This window comes from Rhineura floridana, chromosome 12 (genome assembly GCF_030035675.1).
Source record: "Rhineura floridana isolate rRhiFlo1 chromosome 12, rRhiFlo1.hap2, whole genome shotgun sequence".
Taxonomy (NCBI): domain Eukaryota; kingdom Metazoa; phylum Chordata; class Lepidosauria; order Squamata; family Rhineuridae; genus Rhineura; species Rhineura floridana.
In genome coordinates, this window is record NC_084491.1 from 20,230,515 (window position 1) to 20,256,825 (window position 26,311).

At 40.6% G+C, this 26,311-nt stretch overlaps 1 protein-coding gene across 3 annotated transcripts in view; it reads right to left on the reverse strand.

The window, feature by feature from the left end:
• DDHD2 (DDHD domain containing 2) overlaps positions 1 to 26,311 on the reverse strand; it is a 37,984-nt gene that overhangs the window by 2,497 nt on the left and 9,176 nt on the right. For 2 of the 3 annotated variants that reach the window (XM_061593565.1, XM_061593563.1), the window contains exons 4-17: positions 25,785 to 25,874; positions 23,480 to 23,600; positions 21,427 to 21,516; positions 18,087 to 18,219; positions 15,143 to 15,351; positions 12,535 to 12,605; positions 11,361 to 11,483; positions 10,444 to 10,539; positions 8,760 to 8,879; positions 7,066 to 7,221; positions 6,699 to 6,801; positions 3,656 to 3,829; positions 2,061 to 2,223; positions 1,413 to 1,519 (exon numbers count right to left, since the gene is read on the reverse strand). In XM_061593565.1, the coding sequence (XP_061449549.1) occupies positions 1,438 to 1,519; positions 2,061 to 2,223; positions 3,656 to 3,829; positions 6,699 to 6,801; positions 7,066 to 7,221; positions 8,760 to 8,879; positions 10,444 to 10,539; positions 11,361 to 11,483; positions 12,535 to 12,605; positions 15,143 to 15,351; positions 18,087 to 18,219; positions 21,427 to 21,516; positions 23,480 to 23,600; positions 25,785 to 25,874 (1,731 nt within the window). In that variant the 3' untranslated portion in view covers positions 1,413 to 1,437. The remainder of the gene's footprint in view (positions 1 to 1,412; positions 1,520 to 2,060; positions 2,224 to 3,655; positions 3,830 to 6,698; positions 6,802 to 7,065; positions 7,222 to 8,759; positions 8,880 to 10,443; positions 10,540 to 11,360; positions 11,484 to 12,534; positions 12,606 to 15,142; positions 15,352 to 18,086; positions 18,220 to 21,426; positions 21,517 to 23,479; positions 23,601 to 25,784; positions 25,875 to 26,311) is intronic. The other variant, XM_061593564.1, reaches the window with a different exon arrangement.

Sequence of the window (26,311 nt, forward strand, 5' to 3'; positions counted from 1 at the left end):
ATATTAATTTGGGAAAAGATTATGTGGCAATTGTCCATGGTAGACTATGTAGTAAGCAACCAGAAGAACAGGAAGTAGACCCGGAGAAAGGGTACCTTTTCCTCCCCTGTGCTGTCCATGGAAAAGAGACCATACTCAATGTGTTCCATTCTTTTCTTTAAAAGGAGAACAATTCAGAGAGCCACTGCTGGTCCTACTATTTTTTGTATGATGAATCAGTACACCCAGCTGAAACTGAGAATTACATAGACATGCTACTAGACCATCTTTCACCAACATGGTGCCCTCCAGATGTTTTGGATTATAACTTCCATCATGCTGATAGTTTAGTCCAAAATATTTGGAGGCAATCTTTTGGCAGCCTAAGTTGGCAAAGGCTGGTCTAGGTTGCAATGGCATCCATTCTCATTCTGAGGTAGGTTACAATTGTGAGATTGTGATCCTACTTAGTATACCAAAAAGAAAGTTTGCTAGAATCAAAAAGGTTTCATCATTGTAATGTATTTAGGGTTGTGGAATTAAGACTAATGTTTCTTCAGGGCCAACTGACTCTTAGCCACTTTGGCTGCATGCAAACAAAAAAACTGAAGGTGGTATGACAAATACATGTTAATTTGTCATGTACACATTCATTTCTTTAGTCTCAGAGTCATGTTTCATCAAAGAGGCTCTGCAGTTTTTGAACCACTACAAACCCTCACAAAATCTGCAAACAGCATTCATTATGAGTTGAAAGCACAAGCCATAGGCAAAGATGGCTTTGTCACACCATCCTCCACTCTCCAAAGAACACTATTATCCATCTCCAACCTCTTTTTAACAACTTTTTTTAACAACTACTATTTAACACCAGTTAAGTAACTGACCACTCATCTCTGTTCAAAGAAAGAAGGGCCAAAATAGGCATCATTCAATATACTTATGACTAGATCTGCTAACTTTTTAAAAAATATATATACAGCAATCATAGAGGCCTAAGATTTTGGTTGTGCCTATATTCCCCACCAGATGCATTAATGGAAGGCTGCAGAAGTTAGATAGATTGGGGAATTTTTTTTTTTTTTAAAGAAAACTCCTTGTTGGTTCTTTAAAAGGAAAATAAATGTTAAAAGGCTCAGGGGAGCAGATCAGAGATCTCAAGCATCAAATCCGTTCTGGCCCTCAATGACTATGGCAAATGTTACCCAAGGATTCAAACTATGTCCACCTAATCTGTTAAACATATGGGCCTTAATATAGGAAACTAGAACAGTGCCAAAGAGATCAGTAACAGAAAAAGCTTTGTACATGGGTTGATTAGTTTCTGAATCTTCTGTAGGTTTTGGTACTTTTTCTAACAGAGTGATGAGTAGATAGTACAACAAAATGGAAAATGGGATCAGTTGGTCAGTTTGAAAGACAGTAAGGCTTACTTTGGTGCAGCTGGTCAGGCTGGCTTTATGGAAGAGGCTGGTCCATGCTGATGCCCATTATTTGGTAAATCTCTTTCATTATCAACAGCACTGTATCCTCTGACTCCCTGGAAGTTATAATATACAGAATTATTTATAATACTAGAGCTGCATATAGAACAACCTTGTCAGAGTGCCAGAACAACATATGCACCAGGCAAAAGAGGAATCCCAACTCTCCCCACATCTCTCACACACACACACTCTGGTCATCTCACCCCACAGATACTCACAAGGAGTGGGGAAGTCTTTGCTGCTGCTGCTGCTACAACTATTGCTGCAGCCACAACTTTGAACAAAGTGTCCGGGACAACAGTAAGGATGCTGGCATTAACTCTGTCAGTTTCCTCTTTTCTTCCCAAAAGTTACCACTGCAGCCAACCTGAAACTGGTTGGAAAGCAATGTGGCTGTCCCTGCTATTGCTCCCCACCTCTTGATTGAAAGTAGTGAAAGCCCCTTATCTGGGGCCAGCTGAAGAGCCTTGTTCTGCCTAACAGTAGGGCCAACCCTGGTATGGGAGAACACGCATACCACCCTCAGCTTCTTGGAAGAAGTATGAGAGAAAGCTGTTTTTAGAAAAACATTTAAAAATAACACCCCCTTTTTACCAGTAGCAGAGATGGCCTTGCAGCGCAAACAGATACTCGTTAAAGCTTTCAATTGGCTTCTCTTGAAGCACATAGTCAATGCGGCGCCCCCCATTGAGCAAGCCCACATTAATTGGAGCAGACTCTTCTTTCACTGGTGAGGTTGGTTCCTCGGGTTTCCTATCTGAAAGAAAGAAAGCACTGACATGCGTTGCTAAAATGGGATACCAGCCTGGATAGGTGAAGGCATGACTATCTAATGGTAACAGGTATTGCAAGCCACTCTTTTCTGCCTAAGGTGAGAGTGGATGCTGTGCCACATGCTGGATGTAGACCTCTTTACAAGCATCACCACACTTCACTGAAGAGATGACTGCTGCTGAAGCAGAACAAATCAATTTGTAATTCTGGCTAAAGTTACACTGCCCCATGTTTAGACCCAGAGATTATAGAATACAGACTTGCAAGACACTTAAGACTTTACCCAGGGCTACAAAATCAGTCTATATTTGGCATAGAAGAAATCTAAATGAACTTGGAAAATTATTCAAACCTGTCAAATATCTGAGCCCAAGGCATGGTCTGAAGGCACAGGAGGCTGCCACCTTGTTGAAGGTGAGCAAGTCCTGAATGGATGACCACCTGGAAACTACATGTATGCTGTCTTTGGTTCCATAATGGAAGAAGGGAGGGATATAAATGTAATAAAATGAAATAAAATATAAATAAATATATCCAAATGTGGTTCATTGCATCATACTCAATCTATGTGACTTACTGCAAATCTAGTACTGCGAGTTTTGCTGTAACGTGGCAGGATATGACCTTGATCTGTCGTTTGTTACTGGGCAGATGGTGAATAGTGTGGTGTAAAGTGGTGGTGGGGTTTGATTACCCATTATCACAGATTGGCCTCTAGGTAAGGCTGCCATTGAACTGCAGCTGGAATGCAGTTTGACTGTTTCAGCCACTTGGATCCATATAATACTGGTTCTGAAGAGTATGCACTGGCTGCCTTTGTGCTATCAAGCCCAATGCAAGGTTTTAGTGCTTATGTGTAAGACCCTGAATGACTTGGGACTCAAGTCATCTGTCCTTGCAGTGTCCTGCCCAGGCATTAAAATCTGCTGAGGATACCCTTGTCATTCCATCTCCAGGAGAAGCCCATAGCTCTATGACTAGAGATAGGGCCTTCTCAGTGGTGGCACCCCTGCTGTGGAACATTCATCCCCTTAAGGTACACCTGGCACTGACATTGCTTAGCTTTCAGCGCCAGCTAAAGACCTACCTCTTTCCTCCAGGAAGGGAGGATGTAGTGGGATATGATTGGGACACTTATCTAAATACTGAATAGGAGCAGATTAAGTGAGTTCCTGAACTGTTTTTCATTCTGTTTTATCTTGCTTAATATTATATTGGTTAATTTTATTTAGTTTTTTTTATGCATTGCTTATATTGTGTAACCCACCCAGGGGACTGCCTGGCAATGAAGGGCAAGATAGAACTCGTATAAATACATAAATAGAGGCTTCTGGCAAGGACTGGTGCAAAGCAACAGGACTCATTTTCCCTTGGTGGGAAAATGGGCAGATTCTGCACCTTGCTCTTGCACTCACCAATTTGCATCTCTGAACTGGCTTCAGCTTCCAGTACTTGTTCAGAATCTCCAGTGGCTCCTGCCTCCACAGCTGGAAAAGAAGTCCTGGTGAACGACTGCCAGGCTGTCCTCAAGGAGCCCAGTAAGTTGTTTTTGAGGTCCATGCTCATCCGTGTGATGCCTTCCCTCAGTTCTGAAAAAGAGTGGGTAGAAGCAGCCTTGCAATCAAAGCAATGTTATAGTAGCATATTCTGAAATCTAGAAAGCCTGCAACTCAAAACATGTCCCAGATCGTTCTCTTTCTTTCTTTCTTTCTTTCTTTCTTTCTTTCTTTCTTTCTTTCTTTCTTTCTTTCTCTTTCTCTGTTTTTTGTCTTTGAAGATGTACTTTAAAAACTGTATTTAAAGGGAGTATTTGTTTTGAATATCCATTTTTATGTATATTTTATTATGGTTTTAGCATTATTATAATAAAACAATACAATATTCCCTCTACCCCATCCCCTTCCCATCTCCCTTTGCCCTCATGCCCTTTTTTATATCTTTACATACATTTTCATTTCTTATGGCCAGTTGTTTAACATGTTATGCAGCATTTTCAGGTTCATATGGTCAGATAAGGGTAACAATAGATGAGTGTCAATGTTTTGCTGGGGTCCCCTGTTAACAACTAATTTGGAGAAGTGTCCGCTCCTGCATTGTTTTGTGCCTCCCACTTCTTCTAGCTGTAGGTTTTACTCAGTGAAGAGTTCCAAAAACATACTCCAAATCTCTTGGAAGTTTGACTTTTTGTATAGTTTATAAAGCATAATTTCCTTGTGGGCTGCTAGTTACAGAAGGTCTTGTATCCAGTTTCTTGTTTGGTGTGGTCTGAGCTTCCCAATGTTGAAAGACAATTCATTTCGCTGTAAGTGTGGTTTGGTGAAACGAGCCTTCTTGTCCTTTTGATGGCTCCCACCTGGTAGAGATGTAGCCAATTACTGTGTTGGTGTCGCCTATTAATAGGGATTTGTCCAGAACCAAGTTAATTCTAGCCTCCTTGCAGAAGGGATTGATTACTGGGCACTTCCATAGTGAGTTAGATCTGCTTGTGGCTGTTTGCATCTCCAGCAGTCGTCTGTGGGTGTAATATCCCTGCGCTTAAGGCGTAATGGTGTCCAGTAGGCCCAGAGGAGTGGATTAACCTCAGCCTAATGTCAAAGATGGCTAGTTTAATACTGCATAGGGCTTTCCCCCACTGTGTTAGGTGAGTTTCTACTTCATTGTTCCACTTATGCCTGACTGGGTCTAGATCAGGGCCGAGTGTATTACATACTGATGTGTATAGGCATTTATTAAGTATTCTTGAGAAGGTGAAGGTGTGTGTTGTTTGTAAGAGATCTGGTGTATCTGCTGCACTCAGCACATCTGGGCCAAATTTTACTACTTTGCTGTGCTTGAGTTGTAAGAATTGCCAGGCGGCTGCAGGGGGCAGATGAAATTCTTCCTGAAGTGTCCCAAACGTTATAAGTTCATTATTCTGCGTGATGTTTCGTGAGAGGTACAGGATACCCCTCTCTGCCTAAGTTTTCCATAAAGATGGATTATTGGCTATTGTTATGTGTGGGTTGCCCCAGATGGTGAGGTCTTCATGTGCAAATGGGTCAAAGTGCAGCTGGTCTGCTTTTTTTCACCCAGGTCTCTCTGGCTGCAGCTGTGGTGGGGATATGTTGTAGGGAGCCTCAAGTGCTTAGAGCCTAGCGCTCTGCAGTGGGACTATACTGTCCAGTTCTATCTGTGCCCACTGTGAGGTTTCATAGTCTGCTTCCTACAGCCTATATCTAACTTGTGCAATTAGGTACTTAAAGCCATCTTTTGTGGCTTCAGCACCAATCGAATCCTCACCGCCTCCTCTTTTCCTTTTCCAGGCTCTTCAATCCTACCTGATTTTCACAAATCCATCATCTCTCCCCACCTGCACTTGAACTTTTCCTTAGCTTTTCTCCAATTTTCTTGTTTTCCTGAACCAGTTCTCACATATTGTTTTATATCTATGGAATAGACTGCTGTTAACAAACGGCCTTCATGCACGTGTGAAACATTCTTTCAAGCATCATTCATATTGCTTGTTTAGATTGCCAGAAGACTGCAGCCAACATTCTGAGAAACTGATTTCATGTAGTCCCTGGAGACACCTGAGGAGCACTCTCAGGGAGGCAAAATATGACATGGGAACTTGGCATTTAACCCTTGCTTTGTCCCCAGTATGATGTATTAATTTGAAGTCATAACTGTTAATATAAATCATAGCAGATGAATGTTGATAGATTGCTGAGACAGCATATTCAATTTTGATGCACAACTGCATTTTTTTTAAAAATAAGCCCTGATACAAATTTCCATTCTAAGCAATCAAAAGCTTTGAATACTTTGAGTGTCAAAATGACAACAGATGTTTTGTTCAATTTATTAGAGGATATAACATTCAAAATTCTGCTAATGAAATTGCTGTTTCATTACAAATCCCACTTGATTTGGGTTGATATATTTAGAAATCAATGGATTAAATCAGTTAGACATAAAGCTATAAATATTTTTAAGTCCTGGTTTAAAAATGCTATGTATTGGTAAGACTTCAAATTTTCAGGGTTTTTAAGAATTTGGGAATAACTACTACTCTTGAATTGTCCCCAGGTATATGGTATTTGATCAGTTTACAATTACAGAAAATAAGCTTTCAAAAGTCTGGAAAACAATTGCTATAACTGACCTATTAAGATGTTGATATATAAATTTTCCCCCTGTAGGGCCAGGGGATTTGTAATTTAAATGGCTGGATAGCCAAAAGCATTACATGCTATGTAATCATGAAGGCCCAGCACGTAGCTTTTTAAATGAAAGCTGGGACTCTGGATTCTTCTTAGTATCAGGATAGGTGTTATAATTGCCCAAGGACAACAGTAAATATTTTGCATGCCTGTGTTCAAACATCAGCCAGAAATGCAAGAAGAGTTTTTTGTTTTTGTAATTGAGCATACTTGATTCAAAGGGCAACACTTTGAAAAGGAAGTGTCTCCGTGTTACCTAAGTGCATCCTCTTCCTGCCCTTGTGGTGAGGAAGCAGCATAGGTTCAAACTCCACGTCAGGGACAATCATGGGCTCAATCCTGTATGCCACTGGGTCAAACTGCAGAAAAGAAAGATCAGGCACATTACATTATTATTTATATATGACATCTCCTTCCCAGTCATTGGTCCCAAGTGACCCTTAAGGTGGCTTATAAACAATTCTAAACTCAAAATAAAAACAAAATACAAAACAATTATTAAAGTACACAAGCAAAGATGGCAGCAAAAAACCCACCACCACATTCCATTATATATATATTTGGATTGCACCCAGTTCTTTGACCCTGGGGGCGGGGAGGGAGAAAATGCTGCTCATACATACAGGATGAAAGACATTGAAGAAGCCTTTGCAGGTAGGCAAGCTGTAGTGTGGATCAATCCTATTCACACCTCGTACGGTGAGGAACATCCCAATAGGTGAGCCAAAGGCGAAGAAGATCTCTGGTTTGTAGATTAGCTGAGGATAATTTGCCGAGACCTAAGAGAGTTTAAATACAACAGACTGTTTGGAAGGGGGAAAGCAATTTCCTCTGGCAAATTAACAAGAATATATTACTTGAAATTAAACACATGGCAATTGTGAAACAAGAGTTTCCTCCCTGCACACAGCACACAACTGACCTTGGAACTCACTTCTGTAGGCTATTGCCAGGTCAGCAGTTCCCACTCTGAATAGAATCCGGCTATACTTTTTTATACGTAAAAAAGAAAAGATTTGTATCCTGCCCTGTCACCAAACTTTAAACTAACTCAGGATTCTTCAGATAGCTTTCTAGGTTATATAGCATCTGGGATAGACAAGTATCTGTTAGACTCAACATTTTAGTTATCATTTGGGATGTTTAAAGACTCAGAGTCATAGAAGTTTGTAAATCACCAGCTAAGAAAATCTCAAACCAAGACCTGAGTGAAAACATAATGCCAAAGGCCCATCTAGTCCAGCATCCTGTTCACACCAACAACCAGATGCCTGTGGGAAGCCCGCAATCAGGACTCGAGTACAACAGCGCTCCCTAGCAACTGGTATCCAGAGGCAAACTGCCTCCAACAGTGGAGGTAGAACATAGCCATCATGACTAATAGCCATTGATAGCCTTATTCACCCTGAATTTGTCTAATCTCCTTTTAAAGTAATCAAAATTTGTGGCCACCACTATCTCTTGTGGAAGCAAGTTTAATAGTTTAAACTATATTCTATGTGAAGAACTATTTCCTTTTGTCTGTCCTGACTCTTCCAACATTCAGCTTCACTGGATATCTCCACGTTCTACTATTTCTATGAGAGAAGGAGAAAAACTCACCACAAACCCTTTTTGTTCTAACCACCCTGAACAATTTGATATCATCAGCAACTTGGCTACCTTACTGCTCTCCCCTAACTCTAGATCATTTATGAACAAGTTAAAAAGCACAGGTTCCACTATTGATCCTTGAGAGTTTCTTCATCCTAAATCCCTCCATTGGGAAAATGTCAGTTTATTCTTATTCTCTAACCAGGTCCTGATCCATAAGAGGATCTCTATTCTTATTCCATGACTATTAAGCTTAATCAGGCATCCTTGGTGAGGTACTTTGTCAAAGGCTTTTTTGAAAATGTAAGCATACAATGTCAATTGCATTGACTCTTCTAATTGCATGTTGACATAATATTACAGAATAATACAAGTTGTAAGTTTTTCTGTGGGAGGGCAAAAAATCCCCTCCCCCCCCTATTGTGAGATTGGACAAATCAAACCCAAGACAGATTTGGCCTGGACCTAGAGAACTTGGCCTTTAATATTAAGCTACTGAAACTATCAACAGGGACCAGAATGCTCTGTGGGCCTTGTCCACAACTTAAAACTTTATTGACAGAATCAAGATCACTGGCCGACACTGTATACTAGGGAAATAGATCATTGATCTGATCAAGTAAAACTTTCTATTCAAAGCCCAACAGGTCATATTTCCATTTATGATGCTATTAAAATGAGGATGGCCTGGCATGCACAGGGTTTTGAGGGAGGTGGAGGTTACCTGCCCTGTCATAACATTTAGACGTTGGCAACTTGTCTCTGCATTTGAGGGCTTTACAGGTGCCTCTTGCGTGGCATCTCCGCCTTCCCCAGCAGCTGAAGGTGTCTGCCCTTTACAATTCTGTAACAAAAACCAGACAAGCCCTCTCCTGTAGCCTTCCTTTCAAGCACACTGCTGGCACAACTGCCTACACATCACTGCAAATGCAGAAGGCACACCTTGTCAAAGGTTCCAGTGTCACACAATTGTTATCATTTAGCATTTTTACAGTATGAACAACATGAACTTGCTGGTGTCACAGGCTACTTAAGCAATTCTATTATTTACTTTTTGCCCATCCCAGTCGAAAGGCTTGGGGCAATTTTTTCACACACACCTATTAAAATATAAATCTAATTAAAACATAAAATATTAACAAATGCAAAAGGAAGGGCTGTAGCTCAGTGATAGGGCACCTGCTTTGCATGCAGAAGGTCTCAAGTTCAATACCCAGCATCTCCAAATGGGGCTGGGAAAGACTCCTGCCTGAAACCCCAGACAGCCACTGCCAGTCAGTACAGACAAAACTGAACTAGATAGACCAGTGGTCTGACTCAGTATAAGGCAGCTTCCTATATTCCTCATCCTTGGTTCTATCATTTTACGCCATTTTCCCAGCTGGAATGTTTTATCAGGAAAAGCCACTGGAGGTTGGGACAATTGTCAAAGGAGAAGACAGCAGACAGGGAAAGGTTAAGCACATCTATCCTACCCATTCAAAATTGTAGCCTCCTCACTGCATTTCATTTGAGAGAGAAAAAAGGGAGGAGAGGATAATGGGACTTTCTCACATGCTCATCGGTGTAATGTATAGTTTGTATCCAAGGCACATCAGAAAGCAACACAAGGCCATGATGAAACACTGCCTTCCTTCCGAAGAGGTATTCATTCAAGTGCAGGAATGAAACCAGAAATACTTAACTCCCTCCAGTTCCTAATTGTGTGTGTGTGCAAAAGGTGCCATGAATTTCTCAATTTCCATTCATTCTCAAAACAAAACAAAACAAAATGAACACAGAGAGAGATTAACTGTCCAACCTAAGTATGTTTACAAACTCATGTTAACCCAGGAACAATGACAGGTCCTCCATCCTGTCGTTTTCTGAGCCATTTGCAGCTCTGTTTTCAATCAGTACATTAAGAGCTGTGCTTTCTAGCCACCCCAAGATGTTTAGTTGAAAGCAGGAAATCAATGTAAAAGGCGGTCTGCTCAGATCACCTAGTAGAAATGCAAGTAAAAGTAAAAAACTGGGGGTGGGGGCGTGCGGACATGTAGAATTAAAACACACACATTTATGCAGAAACAGGACAGGATGGCTGAGTAAAGGAACCAAGTAAAAGAAGAACAAAACTGGACAGGACTAGTCTGTCCATCTCTACCCCAGACACTTTGGAATGTCCGTGCACTGCAACTGCCTGCCTGTAATGAACAAGAGTAGAATAAATAGATTGGAAAGAGGGAGGGGGAGAGAGAAGATACTACTGCCAAAGTGGAGGAGGGAAGCAAAACACCAAGTTTATCCCATTTGGTTCAGGTCAAGAAATATTGGCAATACCTACTAGATAATAATTCCCAAAAAATCTGTGTTATTCTGATCCGTGACCCTGAACATATGGATTTAAATTACTGTTATCCAAAGCATACCTGGTTATTGTTTTTGTTCCTTAGATAATTTAGAATTTTCATTCTGGGACCCAAGGGAATTCCCATGTCTTTAAGTTCCTTTTCTGTGCACAAGGCCTGTTACAATGAGTCAGAGAGCGAGAGAGAGAGAGAGAGAAATACACACTTATGAGTTGTAGTTCTACAACAGCTTCTGTGTCACTGCTCTCCTTTGAGAAGGACAGAGTACTGATTATAGTTAGCCCACACTTTCCAAGGGACAGCTTAGCTTCATAAAAATACAGTGATTATGATAAATGCAGCCTCAAGAAACTCTTTCTGCAAAAATTATCCCACTGCTGCCACAATCAATAAGACTTATGCAGCAATTTACCACTGTCATTGTAACGCTGCCATTATCTCCATCACAGACTGAGTAAGTTCTAGGGTAGCTACTCAGCCTCACTCCCTTGGCTTAAATGATTTCAGTGGGATCTGCTGCCAAAAGGCAACACCACGGAAGATCAAGAATGATGGCAAGAAATGCTTCCTGAATAATCCTGGCACCATCTGGAGACTGTGTTATTTTTGCTGATGATGTTACACTTGAATGCAATTGTGTTGTGACCACTTGAAAGTTGCTTTCATGAGAACAACTTGGGGCTATAAAGCAGGGTAGAAATAATCTGAATAAAAGACAAGAAGACAGGATGATATTCCTTGTCCAAGGAAAGCAGAAGAATTCACCTCTCAATTGCAAACATCTTATATAAGCAACCCACGCATGTGCCAAGAGGATCTAAGCAAAACCTCGATGGGTTTGTTCCCGCATACCCTCCTCCACAAACTACAATTATTGACCCAAAGTTTGTCTTCATGAAAGAGCCTAGATGTTGACGTAATAGACATGCAGGAGTAAAGCAAGTGATACATATGAGCAGCTATCTCAATTTATTTACCAGTGCTTGTCTGTCCACTTCTTCCTTCTCAAATACAGAGTAATATTCAGAAAGCTCAAGCTCCATCAAGATGTCCTTCACAGATCCAATGTCTTCTTGGCCGGTTGCTAGTGTTTGTGATCTCTGTAAAAATATTCATCCCCCTTGTACAGCTTTTAACTTGTATTCATAAAATACTTAACCATGATACTCAGTCAAGGATATGTAGCTACTGGACTATATTGCTAGAGGCACTGATTGTACCAGTGTATACAGTGTGTGTCTTATTCTTTTTTACTGTCTTTTGGTGCCATTTTAAACTGATTCCATGGACATACACCGTACCAAAATCAATTTACTTCTATATAACCTGTTTCAAGTTGGGATCTCAGCTTTTTAGGTGGGCTTACTAATTCCCTTCCTCAAAAATCATATTACTTAATTCTCCAGCTACTGAGAAGCGAAGCAGAACATGGGACAATGTGAAATGGAAGATCTAAATGTGAACAAGGAGGAGGAAAAGAAAATTCCTTAAGAACGGACATGTAAAGGTATTTCTGATAATAGAGCAATAAATATAATCCAATCCAATCAGTAGCCTCATTTATGTGACTCTACAATTATTGTGTTTATTTTCTACAACAGCTGCATGTATATATAGCTAGTTTAAAATTACAAATTATTGATATCAGTGGGAGAGACTTTAAGCATGTGCTTAACTCTCTTGCTGTGAGAGAGGAAACACATACTTAATTATTTCCTATCAATGAAATCTTAAAAGTCCTCAGCTTTGGCTACACCAAGGATTAGGAATCTGTGGCCCTCCAGATCTTGTTGGATGAACTCTCAGTGCCCCATCCAGTATGGCAAATGATGACAGGCGCTCTAGTCCAAAGCATGTGGAAGGCACCAGATTCGCCAATTCAGGCTAGACTGTGTATATAGGTTTTTTCCTAGAAAACATGAAGAGGAAATGTTAATTACCAGTTCCCCATGTAAAACTAAAGTACAGCCAAACCTGACATAGGAATGTGGGAGTATTTTGCACTTTTCTGCAGAGTCACTTAGCCTTTGAATAGATATAGGGGAACAGGTGAATATGCACAAAGCCAACAGACAGCATCACCAAATGCACAGGGAATTTGTAAACCCTACTTTAAAATCAAGCAGCTATTGAAACATGCTTAACACATACCTTTTTTGTATCTTCCTTCCCATCAGACATGCATTTTTGATTTGTGAGAAGATCAAACAATATAAGTGATCCTAAGAAAAGAATATGGTCGTCACAATGTCAATGTCTTGGGAGAAAGGTCATGAATATGACATCTGGGACACTGAAAACATCTCCCTTTCTTAGGATGGAACTAGGATGCAGTCTTCTGATTAGACTATTTTTTTTCTTTTTTAATGAAATGTAACTGTTGAGGTTGAGATTACAAGAAGGAGTCTGACAGGGGAAACTAGCTTCTTAAACCTTTCACCATTGAAAGTCTCACCCTCAAACTGATCTCCAAACTGTTATACCAGTGGTTCCCAACCTTTATGAGCATGGGACTCCCTTTATAAGCTGAAAAAAAATTGTGACCCCCTCCCCCCAGGGAGGCAGGCTGGCTGCCAAGGAAGGGGCAAAGCAGCCTTTCTTTGCAGGCTTGCTTCTTTTTGCTTCACAAAAAGCCCTCTCCTCTCATTCTAAGTAAGGGCATTGCCAGTAGCGGCAGTGCAAGGAGACAGGAATCAGTGATAGTAATCCCCTCTTCTTCCTGGTAGCTCCACCCTCAGCCTCCTTTGGCATCTGCCATGTGTTCTATAGGCAGATGCCTGCCCTTAGTGCGCCTGAAAGACGCTCTGGCGCCTCAGCAAAAGGCCTCCCCTCTCATTTGGAGCAAGGAGGAGGTGTCACCTGCAGCGGCAGTGGAAAGCAGACTGTAGAAGGAATGAAGACTTTTTTTAAAAAAATTAATAAATAATTCATTTCTTTACTGTTCACGGCCCCCTCTGGATTACTTTGCGTGCCCCCTGGGGGTCCCGGCCCCCAGGTTGGGAACCACTGTGTTATACAATAGTATACAATATATAAGAAATAAAAGCAGGAATAAAAAGGAGGGAGGGTGGGATATAAATTTAATAAATATTTGTTTAAAAAAACAAGAATATTTAATGTGATGGATGTACTGTCTCCCTTCTTCAACCACAAAGATGCAGACATGCCATGGACTTCCTGAATTAAGCTCACTGACCACAGGTGGTCCACAGCCCAGTTTGGGATCCCCTGCTTTAGATAGATACAGGCTATAATTATATTCATTATAATGTTTTTAATTACATCTTAATATAATTTCTGCTCCTCTCCTATATTTGAGTATGATTTTATTTTGAGAATCTTCTGTAAGCCACTCAGAGCCTCTAGGCCTATAAAGTGGAATATAAATATTCTAAATAAATACGATTTCATTGATTATAAATAATTCTTTCACCCTGCATTTTTCCTTATTTTTCTAACACTTTACAAAGACTATTCTAGCTTCCACTAGCATATGAAACAATATTTTACTTATTTCCATGCACAGAATATAGGATTTCTGGTTGCAGATTTTGGAACAACTTTTGAAAGTAATTCAGCCTACTTAAACATAAACACAGCAGCAGCTGATGAATCTGACTGACATGTTTAGAATATATCTTTTGATACTTAGCCACAATTGCCACAAAATAAGTCCTTGGTTTGTGAACAGCTGTCTTGAGTGTCAACTTACTCTTAAATGGGAGTGAAACATTATACTAGGAAACTAGGACTGAAAAAAATGGGAATACCAGGTCACAGGAGGAAAAAGCATGTTATATTCAAAAATACAGTTATCTCTATTTAATTAAGATGCTAGAAACAGTAGGGGGAAGAAGTGGATATGAGCAAAGACCTTTAAGTTGTTCAGGGACTGGTGATCTGGTCAGTACTGCCCCACAGATATCAGAAAAAATACAGATCACAACCCCTCAAATAAAATGATACATGCAATATGCACACAAAGTCCTGCGCTCCTTTGGGAGGAAGTGAGGGATGGATGGATGGATGGATGGATGGATGGATGGATGGATGGATGGATGGATGGATGGATGGATGGATGGATGGATGGATGGATGGATGGATGGATGGATGGATGGATGGATGGATGGATGGATGGATGGATGGATGGATGGATGGATGGATGGATGGATGGATGGATGGATGGATGGATGGATGGATGGATGGATGGATGATGGATGATAGATAGATGATAGATGATAGATAGATGATAGATAGATGATAGATAGATGATAGATGATAGATAGATGATAGATAGATGATAGATAGATGATAGATAGATGATAGATAGATGATAGACAGACAGACAGACAGACAGACAGACAGACAGACAGACAGACAGACAGACAGACAGACAGACAGACAGACAGACAGATAGATAGATAGATAGATAGATAGATAGATAGATAGATAGATAGATAGATAGATAAAACCATGTTTGAAAAATGGAAATGGACTGCCTTCAAGTCGATCCCGACTTATGGCGACCCTATGAATAGGGTTTTCATGGTAAGCAGTATTCAGAGGGGGTTTACCATTGCCTTCCTCTAAGGATGTGAGGCAGTGACTGGCCCAAGGTCACCCAGTGAGCTTCATGGCTGTGTGGGGATTCAAACCCTGGTCTCCCAGGGCGTAGTCCAACACTTTAACCACTACACCACACTGGCCCTCAAAAAAACCAACATGTTTACATGCATCAAAGGAAGAGAAAAGTTTATACCTAAGCTGTGACCTGCTATTGAGACTCCCCCTTTAAAGTCAGGATTCCTCTCCAAGAAGAGGAGGTAGAGTCTATTCATTTCTGAAGCAACTGTGTCCACGATGGTCTGGCAGTAAGTGGAGCTATTATAGAAGAAAACATCCAGGATGGTGTCATTGATGAAATGCCGCAAGCGATTGATGCTTGGCAAGGTGATTCTCTCCAAGTCTCTGAAAACAAAACAAAGAAGGGCATTTAGAGGAAATAATGTTTTACCAGCTCCTTTGGCAGCTCCTGTTTTGTGCTAAGATTCAAACAACTTGCAGCACTGAAGCTTTATTCTCCTACAGACACCTGATCTCAGAAACCAGACAAAAATAAAATTTGCCTATAAAAAGGTACAAATCTAAATGCTAGATTCTGTACTACATTGACTAGATCCTGTATCTGTTAACTTACAAGCAAATCCCATTGAATTCAAGGGACTTCCGAGTAACCACATACACAATTGGGCTAGAAATAACCTGAAAATATTTAATGAAACTACCACCATGCATACCTCACTGTATCCACACAACACAATGTCAATGTAAGATACAAAGGTTCTTTGAAAGATCCTCCTTCCCACCACTGGATTCTAAAGCAAGAGTGGGGAACCTTTTTCAGCCCAAGGGCCCCCTTTATGGGTCACATGCCAGTGATGGGCAAGGCCTGAGGCAAAAGTAGGCAACACAGCAAATGTGAATTTTATATTATTTATTTATTTATTTTATTACATTTCTAGACCGCCCTATAGCAATAAGCTCCCAGGGCGGTGAACAGCATAATAAAACAGATTAAAATACAAGCGGATGTAAATACAATACAGTACACAATAAAACATAATTAAAATTCCAAATTTAAATTCAATTTAAAAATTTTTAAAATTTTTAAAATGCCTGGGCAAAGAGGTAGGTCTTTACCTGGCGCCGAAAAGATAACAGAGAAGGCGCCAGTCGTATCTCGTCAGGGAGGGCGTTCCATAGTTCGGGGGCCACCACCGAGAAGGCCCTAGCTCTAGTTGTCGTTCTCCGTGCCTCCTTATGCGTTGGGACACGGAGAAGGGCCTTCGACGTCGAGCGCAGTGACCGGGTAGGTACATAGCAGGAGAGGCGTTCCTCCAGGTATTGCGGTCTGATGCCGTTAAGGGCCTTATAGGTAAGAACCAACACTTTGAATCTGGCCCGGAAACATATTGGTAGCCAGTGCAGCTGGGCCAGAACAGGTGTTATATGATCAAACTTTTTAGTCCCAGTAAGGACTCTGGCCGCAGCATTCTGCACCAGCTGAAGTTTCCGAACTGTCTTCAGAGGTAACCCTACTTAGAGTGCATTACAGTAGTCCAATCTAGAGGTTACCAGAGCATGGATAACTGTGGCGAGGTTCTCCCTCTCCAGATAGGGTCGTAGTTGGGCTACCAGCCGAAGCTGGTAGAACGCATTCCGTGCCACCGAGGCTACTTGAGCCTCCAGTGACAGGAGCGGATCTAATAAGACCCCCAAACTACAGACCTGCTCCTTTAGGGGGAGTGTACAGTAGGCTAGTTTCTACATACCCTTATACACCCCTCTCCTAGGAAAGCAAGAAGCATTGTCAAAGTTCAAGGAAACATTCCAGCCAGGCAAAAACACTCAAGGACAGTGCAAATCTGGGCCAGTGAAGGGTGTGGCCTGGGGAGAGGGTATGACCTGAGGAAAGACCCATGGGCCAGATACAGAGGCCTTGAAGGCTGCATTTGGCCCTTGGGCTTGAGGTTTACCATCTCTGTTTTTAAGCACTGTTTCTCAAGATGTGACATCTAGTGTGAGAGCAAAGGAAGCCTGGGGGAGTGAAGACTGTCCTGCTCCCAACAAATCACCTTACACAGTCCTAACTACAGCATATCACGACCAGAAGTCGCAAGCAAGGAAGCCAAGCTACATACTGCAGAGGAGGGAACTTTGGGAAATATTGAAGCTGCCCAGTTTTCCCATTAGCCTGAAATGAAGCCTATGGAGGCAATAAGCAGGCAGGCAGATTGCAAATCCCAATTATAAGGTGTAGTGTTTCACTTCCATACTCCAGGCAAAACAGGATTTTGCAGTAGCACTGTATCTTCCGGGGAATGAAGTGTGGGGTGGCGAGGAGGAGAAATACTTGGCTAAAAGTTTGCCAAAGAGGAGGGTTTGTTGGATCGTTCAAGAAAAAGTTCACAGACAATTCCTTTAGACTGGCACAAATATTTGTTTACTACAGGAGGATTGCAATTAGGCACCCATCCATAGAAAAACAGCCTCCATACCCCTCATTGCCAAGACTGAGCAAAGATACAAGGGCCATGGTGCTCAGCTGTATTTCTGCTGTTTGGAATTACAACAGTATGCTATGTTTTTATTCTCTGCATCACAGAGATATGACAAGTGTCTAGAATGGAGGTAGACACCATGCAAAATGGAGAACTTGTATACTATAGCTACCTCCTATGGACTGTCTTTCTCGACAAGGAAAAATGCAGGACAGTGTGAAGCAGTTATTCTCATGGTTGCTTGCCCACCAGAGGGCAAAGGAAGGAATTGTGGGGCTGGGAAAAGGGTGGGGTAAGAAAAGACAAAGACTGTTCAAGGAGATTGTGGCAATGACACTAGGCGTGTAAGTCATGTGAGTGGAGTAGGGTACAACTCATTCCCAATTCCTTATTTGCAAAACTATGTTACAGCAAAGTGGCAACAGCAGACACATAAAAAGTATCTTTTTCAGACATGCTGCATGGAATTAGGGTATGCCAAGTGTCTAGAACACACATTTCCCATTCTGTTTCCATTGCTTTGTCATCAGTACCAGCCATGACAGCTGTGACATGTTATGAAATAGGAATACCTTGGTGCACTCTAGGCTGTCAACATATAATGAATGGCAGACTTGCTGGGAACACTCTGGGTTCACTTACACATCCACTCCAGTATGTAAAGTACTGTGCCAGTTCACTGGGAGGAATTCTAGTCGGCCAATCTGTTGCTGCTCCTGAGCTTTCTTGAAGTGCGTGGGCAGCATACTCAAGGAAACATTGCGGAAGTCATTGACTGTAAGAGACATTTAATTCTGCATCAGCTCAAGGCACAGAGCAACCACCACATATCGAGGGCCAGACTAGATGTAATATTGGGAGATCCATAATCAGATCTCCCACATTTTTCCAAAACAGAAGCAGCTATTGGGAGTAAGCTGGCGGGGAGGAGTTTGGAAAAGAACTAAATGAGGAACGTGGTGCTCTGACTAGGTATGTATTTAATCACTTTCCCCTGCTCTGTTTTCCCCAACCTGAACTGTACCCCAAAGCTGCCATTTGGTCAGGGACAGGGATACACAAATATTATATTACACACCCTCTACCAGTGAGCCAAGTAGCAGCGAGGAGGGGGATTCAGACTGAGAAAACAAACAGGGGAAAGGGACTAACTCCTCCCTCAGTCCTGATATCATTTGGGAGCTTTTTTTTTTTTAGGAAAAGTAGACACGGGATGGGGGATCTGATCACAGATGCCCTAGTATCTATTATGGACCCAAGGAGCTTATTAAGTTTACATATTTAACTTAAAACACAATTCTTATATGTAACTAGTGGCAGGTATCACTTGAAACTCAAGTCCTCCTTCCTGATTTTGAGGGCTTAAAAGCTCATAGTACCCACCATTTGGGAACCATATAGTTGGCCTATAATTGTAAAAAGTAATTTTCTTTTTTCCACTCTCTCTAACAGAGTAAACTTCATACTTTCTGAAATATAGCCCTTCCATGAAGCACTTTACATACCCTGCACTGCAAAACAAGAAACAAAACATTGGCAGATAACCTTGCACCCAAGGTTAACTTGTGAAAAATATACTCTTTAGTATTTCTAAAACTGGCTTGATTGCATATTGAATTACAACTTATAAAGGAGAAATATTAGGTGAGCATTATGCCGAAGATGCACCTCTTTACTCTGGCCTTCAACATCTGAGATTTATGTTTTTAGGACCCACTATATTCTTCCAATTCTACATTATTTTAACTGATTTTAATATTGTGGGTTTATATAGTTGTAAGCCTCCCTGAGCTGCTGAGGCATTGCTCTTTTACAATCAGCTGCAAGTGAAATTAAAACAATGGTTCCAGATAGCATTTAATATAGTGCTATATGATGCAGAAATGCTCTTCCCTATGGCTATGACCATTCAAAGGTCTCCAGCAACTTTAATTAGTAATTTACTTCTTGCAACTTCTACCCCTTTATTGGTTTGCTGTTCGACACAGCTGGAGGATTCATGACGGATTGTCCCTTAACTAGTCAGCTTCCGTTCCCCATTGGGGGGACTGTTTTCCTTTCCTTGCCCTCCCCTCTTTGCCCACAATCCCTTCTGTGTCTTTTATAGCAGAAAAATGTTACAGAAATAAAAAAAAACTTAAAATAGAAAAAAGGAAGAAAGAAAAAATAGTAATTAGAGCTTCCCTTCCCCACCCCACTGGTGGGGAATAGAAACTAATTAAGAGGCAATTCATCACTAATTTCCCAGCTCCACTAAACTAAAAGCAATAAAAGAGGAGGAAGCATTTCATTATTAAAAACGTAATAGCCCTGAAAAGCCTCAATAGTGTGTTGCCTGTTCACACCAGACAGGCTAGCATTGCAATTGAATTTTATTGAAAAAGAAAAAAGCTACAAATCAGGTCTGAAAACACACAAAGAATAATGCAGTAAAGAATTCGTCTATCTGACAATGACATTGTGTGAGTGAGTGACCAGTCACTGGCAGTTCCAAAGAAAAGGGCTAGTGAGGCAGCAACCTAGGATAGTAAGCGCCAATGATTTGTCAAATCAGTGTTTTATACAACTTTTGCATTCATCTTGATTAACAAAACGTAAGTCAAAGCTGTTAGAATATCCTAAATTGAAAGAATATCAAAGAACTTTTAAACCTATACTCTGTCCTCTCTTTTAACACCATCTCCAGTTTCCTATTGAAAATATCTGGACTCATAAGTGTGCCAAATTGTTCCACCTGATTAACAAAATTCTAAAATGTAATTTCCACTGCCTGTAAGGACTTGTGTGCAATAAATCTTTGTAAATGATATTCTCTAGTGACAGTTTTGACCCACAAAGGCTTGCAATGTTACTATTTCTACCTTGATGAGAAGAGAATTCCACATAATTTAAGGCTGTTGTAATATGGAATGACTACCAGCTTCATTTGGACGCATCTCTGCAAGCTCCAAGTGAAGACATAACCTTTCAGAATAATTTACCAATTGATCCCAGTCTCAAATACAGTCAGTCTGACTGACTTTCTGGTCAAATACAGTAATGTTAGTTCCTGATCATATAAAGAAAACTCATCTTCAGTCTTACACTCTAGCATACAGGTGGATACTCACTGGACTTATGGAATCCAGCATCTGTTTTAGATTCCACTGCTATGGTTTTATTGTATTCATTTTACTAGTTTTGCTATATTATTGTATTTCCATTGTAACTGAAATGCTGCCCTTGGGATGTCTCTTTGAAGGGCAAAACATAATTAACTAAAATAATATAAACACACACACATATATTTTCACTAATAGACAAAAAAAACCTTGCAGTTTAACAATGTACCTATAACCAACAGATATTTCTATCAAACTTTATAAAGCAGGGAAATTGGGCAGCTATAGTGAATGCACCAGGGGAGCAGGAGACCTGACCTCCTCTCTGAGATATTAGACTGCCTACAAATTGGTAAAAAGGCAAACACAATTTCATAGTCCAATCCACTTTCTGTGTAGCTTGGAAGAATTTGGTATTGTGCCTTTCTCTCTCTCTTTTTACACTTTGAACACTCGGCACTCTCTGGCTGTTTTGTTATTGCTGTGAAAATTTAGAGGGTTATTAAGCTAGTGTTTCTGAGTTCAGGACTATAGGTTTTATAAGGTTTTGTTCTGAAATGAGCTTATGGGAACCATCAGAATGGCATGGGGGGTATTTTCAATTTAACATTGCAGAATGTGAAAAATCCATGCTGGCAATTTTATACAGCCACTCTCATGGCTGTATAATAAAGAAGTTGCCCTGGTCCATATACAACACATTTTCTTGTTTGAGGACAAGGAATATCATTATAAACCTTCTTCTATCATACAGTTTTCCAGGAAGGGGATTAAAATGGTTGCAAGAAGTCACAGTAATTTTTTCTGTACAACAGAAACATATATATCGTGGATCTCCTGAGATGCAGAACCAACTAGTATGCTTTCTTCTGTACACTTACCACATTGGACAATACTTCGGAACCGAATATCACATGCTGGTCCAATTCCATGAACAACAAAAACCAAATGATCTATCTGCAAAGGCTCCCCTAAAAGGAAGAGAAGTTACATAATAATCTAGGGCCCGTCCATACGACTGTATAATCTGCAATGTATTTGCTTTGTGTCCTCATAAATTCACTATCGTCCATATGATGCGGGAAGCTAGTATGGATTTTCGTGTTAACAAATTCACATTAGAAATAACCCAAAAAACCCGATACGCTTTCCTATACTGAAAATCAGTTGCATTAACGTCCGTGGGCTCGGAAGCAATGCCGCAGACTTTTCTGCAATAGGTGGTCAATGGGAGTTCCTTCATCATATGCCAAGCCCCTTCTCCTTCCCCCTACCCTCTGTCCACGTCTCCTCCTCCTTCTTACAGTTCATTCCTGCTTCTGGTAGTGAACTGGGGTACTTCCTCCTTCTGGCTTCTGTAACTGTATTGCATTGGTTTTTAAATACATATATATACTATTTTGCAATCAAGCATAAAAGCAAATGTTTAATGAATAATATTTCCACTTAAAGGCTATTTTGCGATATAACACAAACAATTAATTGAAAACAAGGAGTTTAAAGGAGGTTTTTAACTGAGCTTCCTTTGGCTGATAGGGGGAAGGGGGAGGGAAGGAGCAAGCATTATGGCATTGATCTTGCAGCTGATCCAGCAGTAGGCAAAGCCTCTCTTTTCTTGCCCAACACCTAATGGGGAGGGGAGGGGGAGCCAAACATACCAAAGAGCCAAAGATCGGGGAACAACAGGAAGGGAAGATCAGCTTCTCTCCCTCCAGGCAGCCAGATTTCTCTCTCTCTCTCTCTCTCTCTCTCTCTCTCTCTCTCTCTCTCTCTCTCTGTGTGTGTGTGTGTGTGTGTGTGTGTGTGTGTGTGTGTGTGTGTGTGTGTGTGTGAGAGAGAGAGAGAGAGAGAGAGAGAGAGAGAGAGAGAGAGAGCGCACACTGACTGTAAATTGGTTCTTTTACTCCAGGCCTGAAACTGACTAATATGGGTCCTCCCTTTGCTAACTTGAAACTGAATGAGAGAGGATCTCTTACTTTTTTCCCATGGTGAGCAGTGGAGAACCTAATGCAATTTGGAAGGAGGAGCCATGAAGAGGAGATTTGGTGGGTGCACTGGGCAGAAGATAACAGCAGGAGATAGTGGGAAACAATTGAACATGGAAAGGGATTTATTTGCCTCTCAGTTTGACAAATTCAATGGAATCGGGAGTAACCAGCGGCTCCCATCCTTAGTATGCACTATGTTATATGTAACAACCCAGACATTTATTTTGCATGCCCTTTGCACATCCACAAACCTGCACATGCAAGCAAATATTTAAAAGGTATATGTTTCTGCGCTCTTCTGAAAAAGCGTGCAAAAAGCTAATGACTGTTATGGACCAATCACTTAAAAGGGGGTGTGGACTTAGAGGAGTGGCCAATGATAAAGCAAACAAAACCCCAAACCCACACATATGGACACTTGATAATCAGGTTTTCACAATAATCAGACCACAAACAAGACATGTATGGATCCCAAGGCCACCAACCAAATATGGAAAACGTAGATTTTGCAGTTAGGTATGGATGGGCCCCCTAGTCAAGACACTGTTTCCAAATGGTTGTGATGCTCCCTTAAAGAATACCTAGTTAATAATTTTTTCAGAAGTTTTTTTCCCAAAGAAAAATTATAGATACTATATTTGATCTAGATCAAATATTTGATATATCTTGGCGTCTCTTTTTTTAATCATTAATAGATAAAAATTATTGCAGAGAAGGGCAATTTCTTTTACTTTTTCATGTACCTTTCAATTTTTAATATAACATCTTTAAGAATTATGTTTAGATTTGGGGCGGGGAATTAAGCAAGGGCAGAAGTACCAAATAGTTGCCTAACATTTTAGTCAATCAATTTAACATGTTTAATTAATAATCCCTGTGTAAAATTGTATCCAAAATGGAAGAGGAGGCAAGTTTAAAATAAACAGAAAAAGGCACATTCCATTACCATTTGGGATTTCAGCAGAAATATTTTCCACTCCTCTCTTCACAGTTCTTGGTCGGCCTTGTTCTGTGGGGCTTGCACCCCAATCATCGGCGGTTGATGCTGGGTGGTAATGAACCATCAACTTGAAAGAACCACCAAAAGTAAGCATGTTAGCAAAAATATGTGGGATAATCCAGCCACAAAGTAGAGACAAGCTATTTCAAAGGCTAACAACAATCCTTATCTTGTCAAAATTTGCTGTGGTGCATAAGATTTTATCATACTTATTACCAGCATTTAATATCACCTTTGGAAAAAAATATATTCCTGAGGCAGTTCACAGATTTAAAAAAATAAAAAAACTTAAAACAATTTAAAATGGATTGAAGACAAGTAAGTGTAAAAACAAACAAAGGTCCAGATGATTCTTGCTATTACCACAAAGCCTGGCAGAGTTAAATGAGACCTATGAAAATTGACCAAAGAGGAACATAAGAATATTCCACAGCTCTCAAGTAACCACCAACAGGCCCTAGGTGGAAGCCAATATCAATGCTTGGAAAGTAAATGCCTGGAGAACCTAAGAAGATCCATACTGGATCAGACCAGTCCAGCATCCTATCCTTACAGCAGCCAAACAGATGCCTATGAGAAACCGCCAAAAAGGGCACTTGTACACCCCAACAACTAGTATTCAGAGGCATTCTGCCTTAGATACTGGAGGCAGTACACAACCATCATAGTTAGTAGCCACTGATAAACCTTATCCTCCATGAAGTTGTCTAATCCCCTCTTAAAGCCATCCAAGTTGGTAGCCATGACTACATCATCTTGTCAGTAGCAAGCCTTGTCAGTTGATTTTAAACCTCTGGGGGTTCATATGGGAGATAGCACCTTCTGTATTACCCATGAGCCTTCTAGGTGCTTTCAAGGAAGTTCTATGTAGCAATATGCTTTAAAATATGTCATGTGTTTGCTTGGCCATAACAAGCATATACGCGCATATAAAAGTTGCCAAGATTCTAATATAAGGATAGGAAACAAAAGACATTGGTTCAGACTGAATACTACTTCTACCCAATCCAGGGCACATAAGCAGAAGGGAGCATATTGCATATGCTCCACAATGCATATGCTCTTCCACCTACATCCCAGATTTTCACACGGGGAGATAACCTAGACTGTGTTTGAATAAGTGTAAAATCCAGTGTACATAAGTACCTGTATAGATTACACAGTCTACCAGATAGATCTGAACAGGGCGGTCCACAACAGATGCTCTTGGAGGTCTCTGATTCATAGGGTTGCCATAAGTCGTAATTGACTTGAAGGCACATAACAACAACAAGCAGATATTATTTGATCGGAAATGGGTCTACATGTGTTGGATTTTAGGATGCAGGCTGTAATTTAAATGTTATGGACATGCAGGAATGCTGGAGGTAGGCTAGACATGCTCCCTTCCATGCTGATACAGCATAGGCTGTATCAAAGAAAGATACTGTCCAATTATTTTATTTATTGGGAAAATGTATATGCCACTTATATTTAAGCAAATCTCTAAGCAATTACAACACAGGTTAAAATACCTTAAATAAAAGGTAAATAGAAATATCCTCTAAACATATGACAAATAAAGATAAACTAAAATGTATTCCACATTTTTAAACATGATTGACAACTAGGCAAAAGAAAATCAGCTCCCTCTTCCCAACCATCATATGTCCAATCAATCATACAATTAAACAAGCCAATCCAATTAAATTCCCAGTCCCCTATACAACAATAAACACAATCTAACTATAGCTAACATTGCATTCTATACAATTCCTTTCAAACAGACCCTTACTTGATCAATACGCTCACATCAATTCCAACACATAAATATTCTAAACCAACTTTGTGGTCGAGCACACCCCCAAATCATACCCTCCACACTCTGCAATCACTCCCATAATTCAGTTTCACATCCTCAATCAACAATTCATTCACACATCTACACCATGAGCCCCAGATAATCAAGACAAGTACTGGCAACCAACAATACACAAACGTCCTTAAAGAAAATACCCATATCAAGTACACACTCTCATCTCTCACTGGATGGGGGGAAGGGGGCAGAAATCTGTCCCCAATAGTAGGCTTTCATGGGGGGACAGAAACCACTTTCTCCAACTTTCTAGCATACCAGGTAATTTTCCTCCTCTAAAAAGCACTTTTTTTCCAGAGGTTTCTCATTTCCTGAAATAGAGTCAAAACTATTTACTAAAAGATAAATAATGAGGAATAAACAGCAAACATCTAAGGGAAGGAGCTTCACTTATACCTTTGGGTTATGCAATATGATTATTTCTCTGGTTGGAGACTCCAGTTTCTTTTTCCATTCATCCAAGGTGACACAGATCATGTAAGTGTCCTTAGGAGAACAGGAAAAAACCTCTTTAAAGAGTCACTTTCTAAAACATTATTAAAGTCCAGTCCTATTCATATTTACTCAGCTTTATTTGGATTACTATTTTGAGGGCACAGTGTGCAAAATTAAATGACAAGAATCAGCTGTTAAAACTACAGTGTCAAGCACCAGTCAATAAGGTCCCAGCTAACCACCCGATACCCTCCCCCTCTCTCAAAAAAAATCTTTATCCAGGCTATTGAGCAAGAGCAAAATATGTACTGTATGCCTTTCATTGTTTCTGGGAGATGGAGAGGCAGCAAAGAGGGAACAGTCACCAAGAATGCTTGTCTATGTTCTTACCACACAAATCTGAGGGCCAAACAAAAAGTTACATCAGAAAATTGGGTCTTTTGCTGTAACTGAAATTATTAGCAACTGGGGTGGGGGAGGGAAGAATC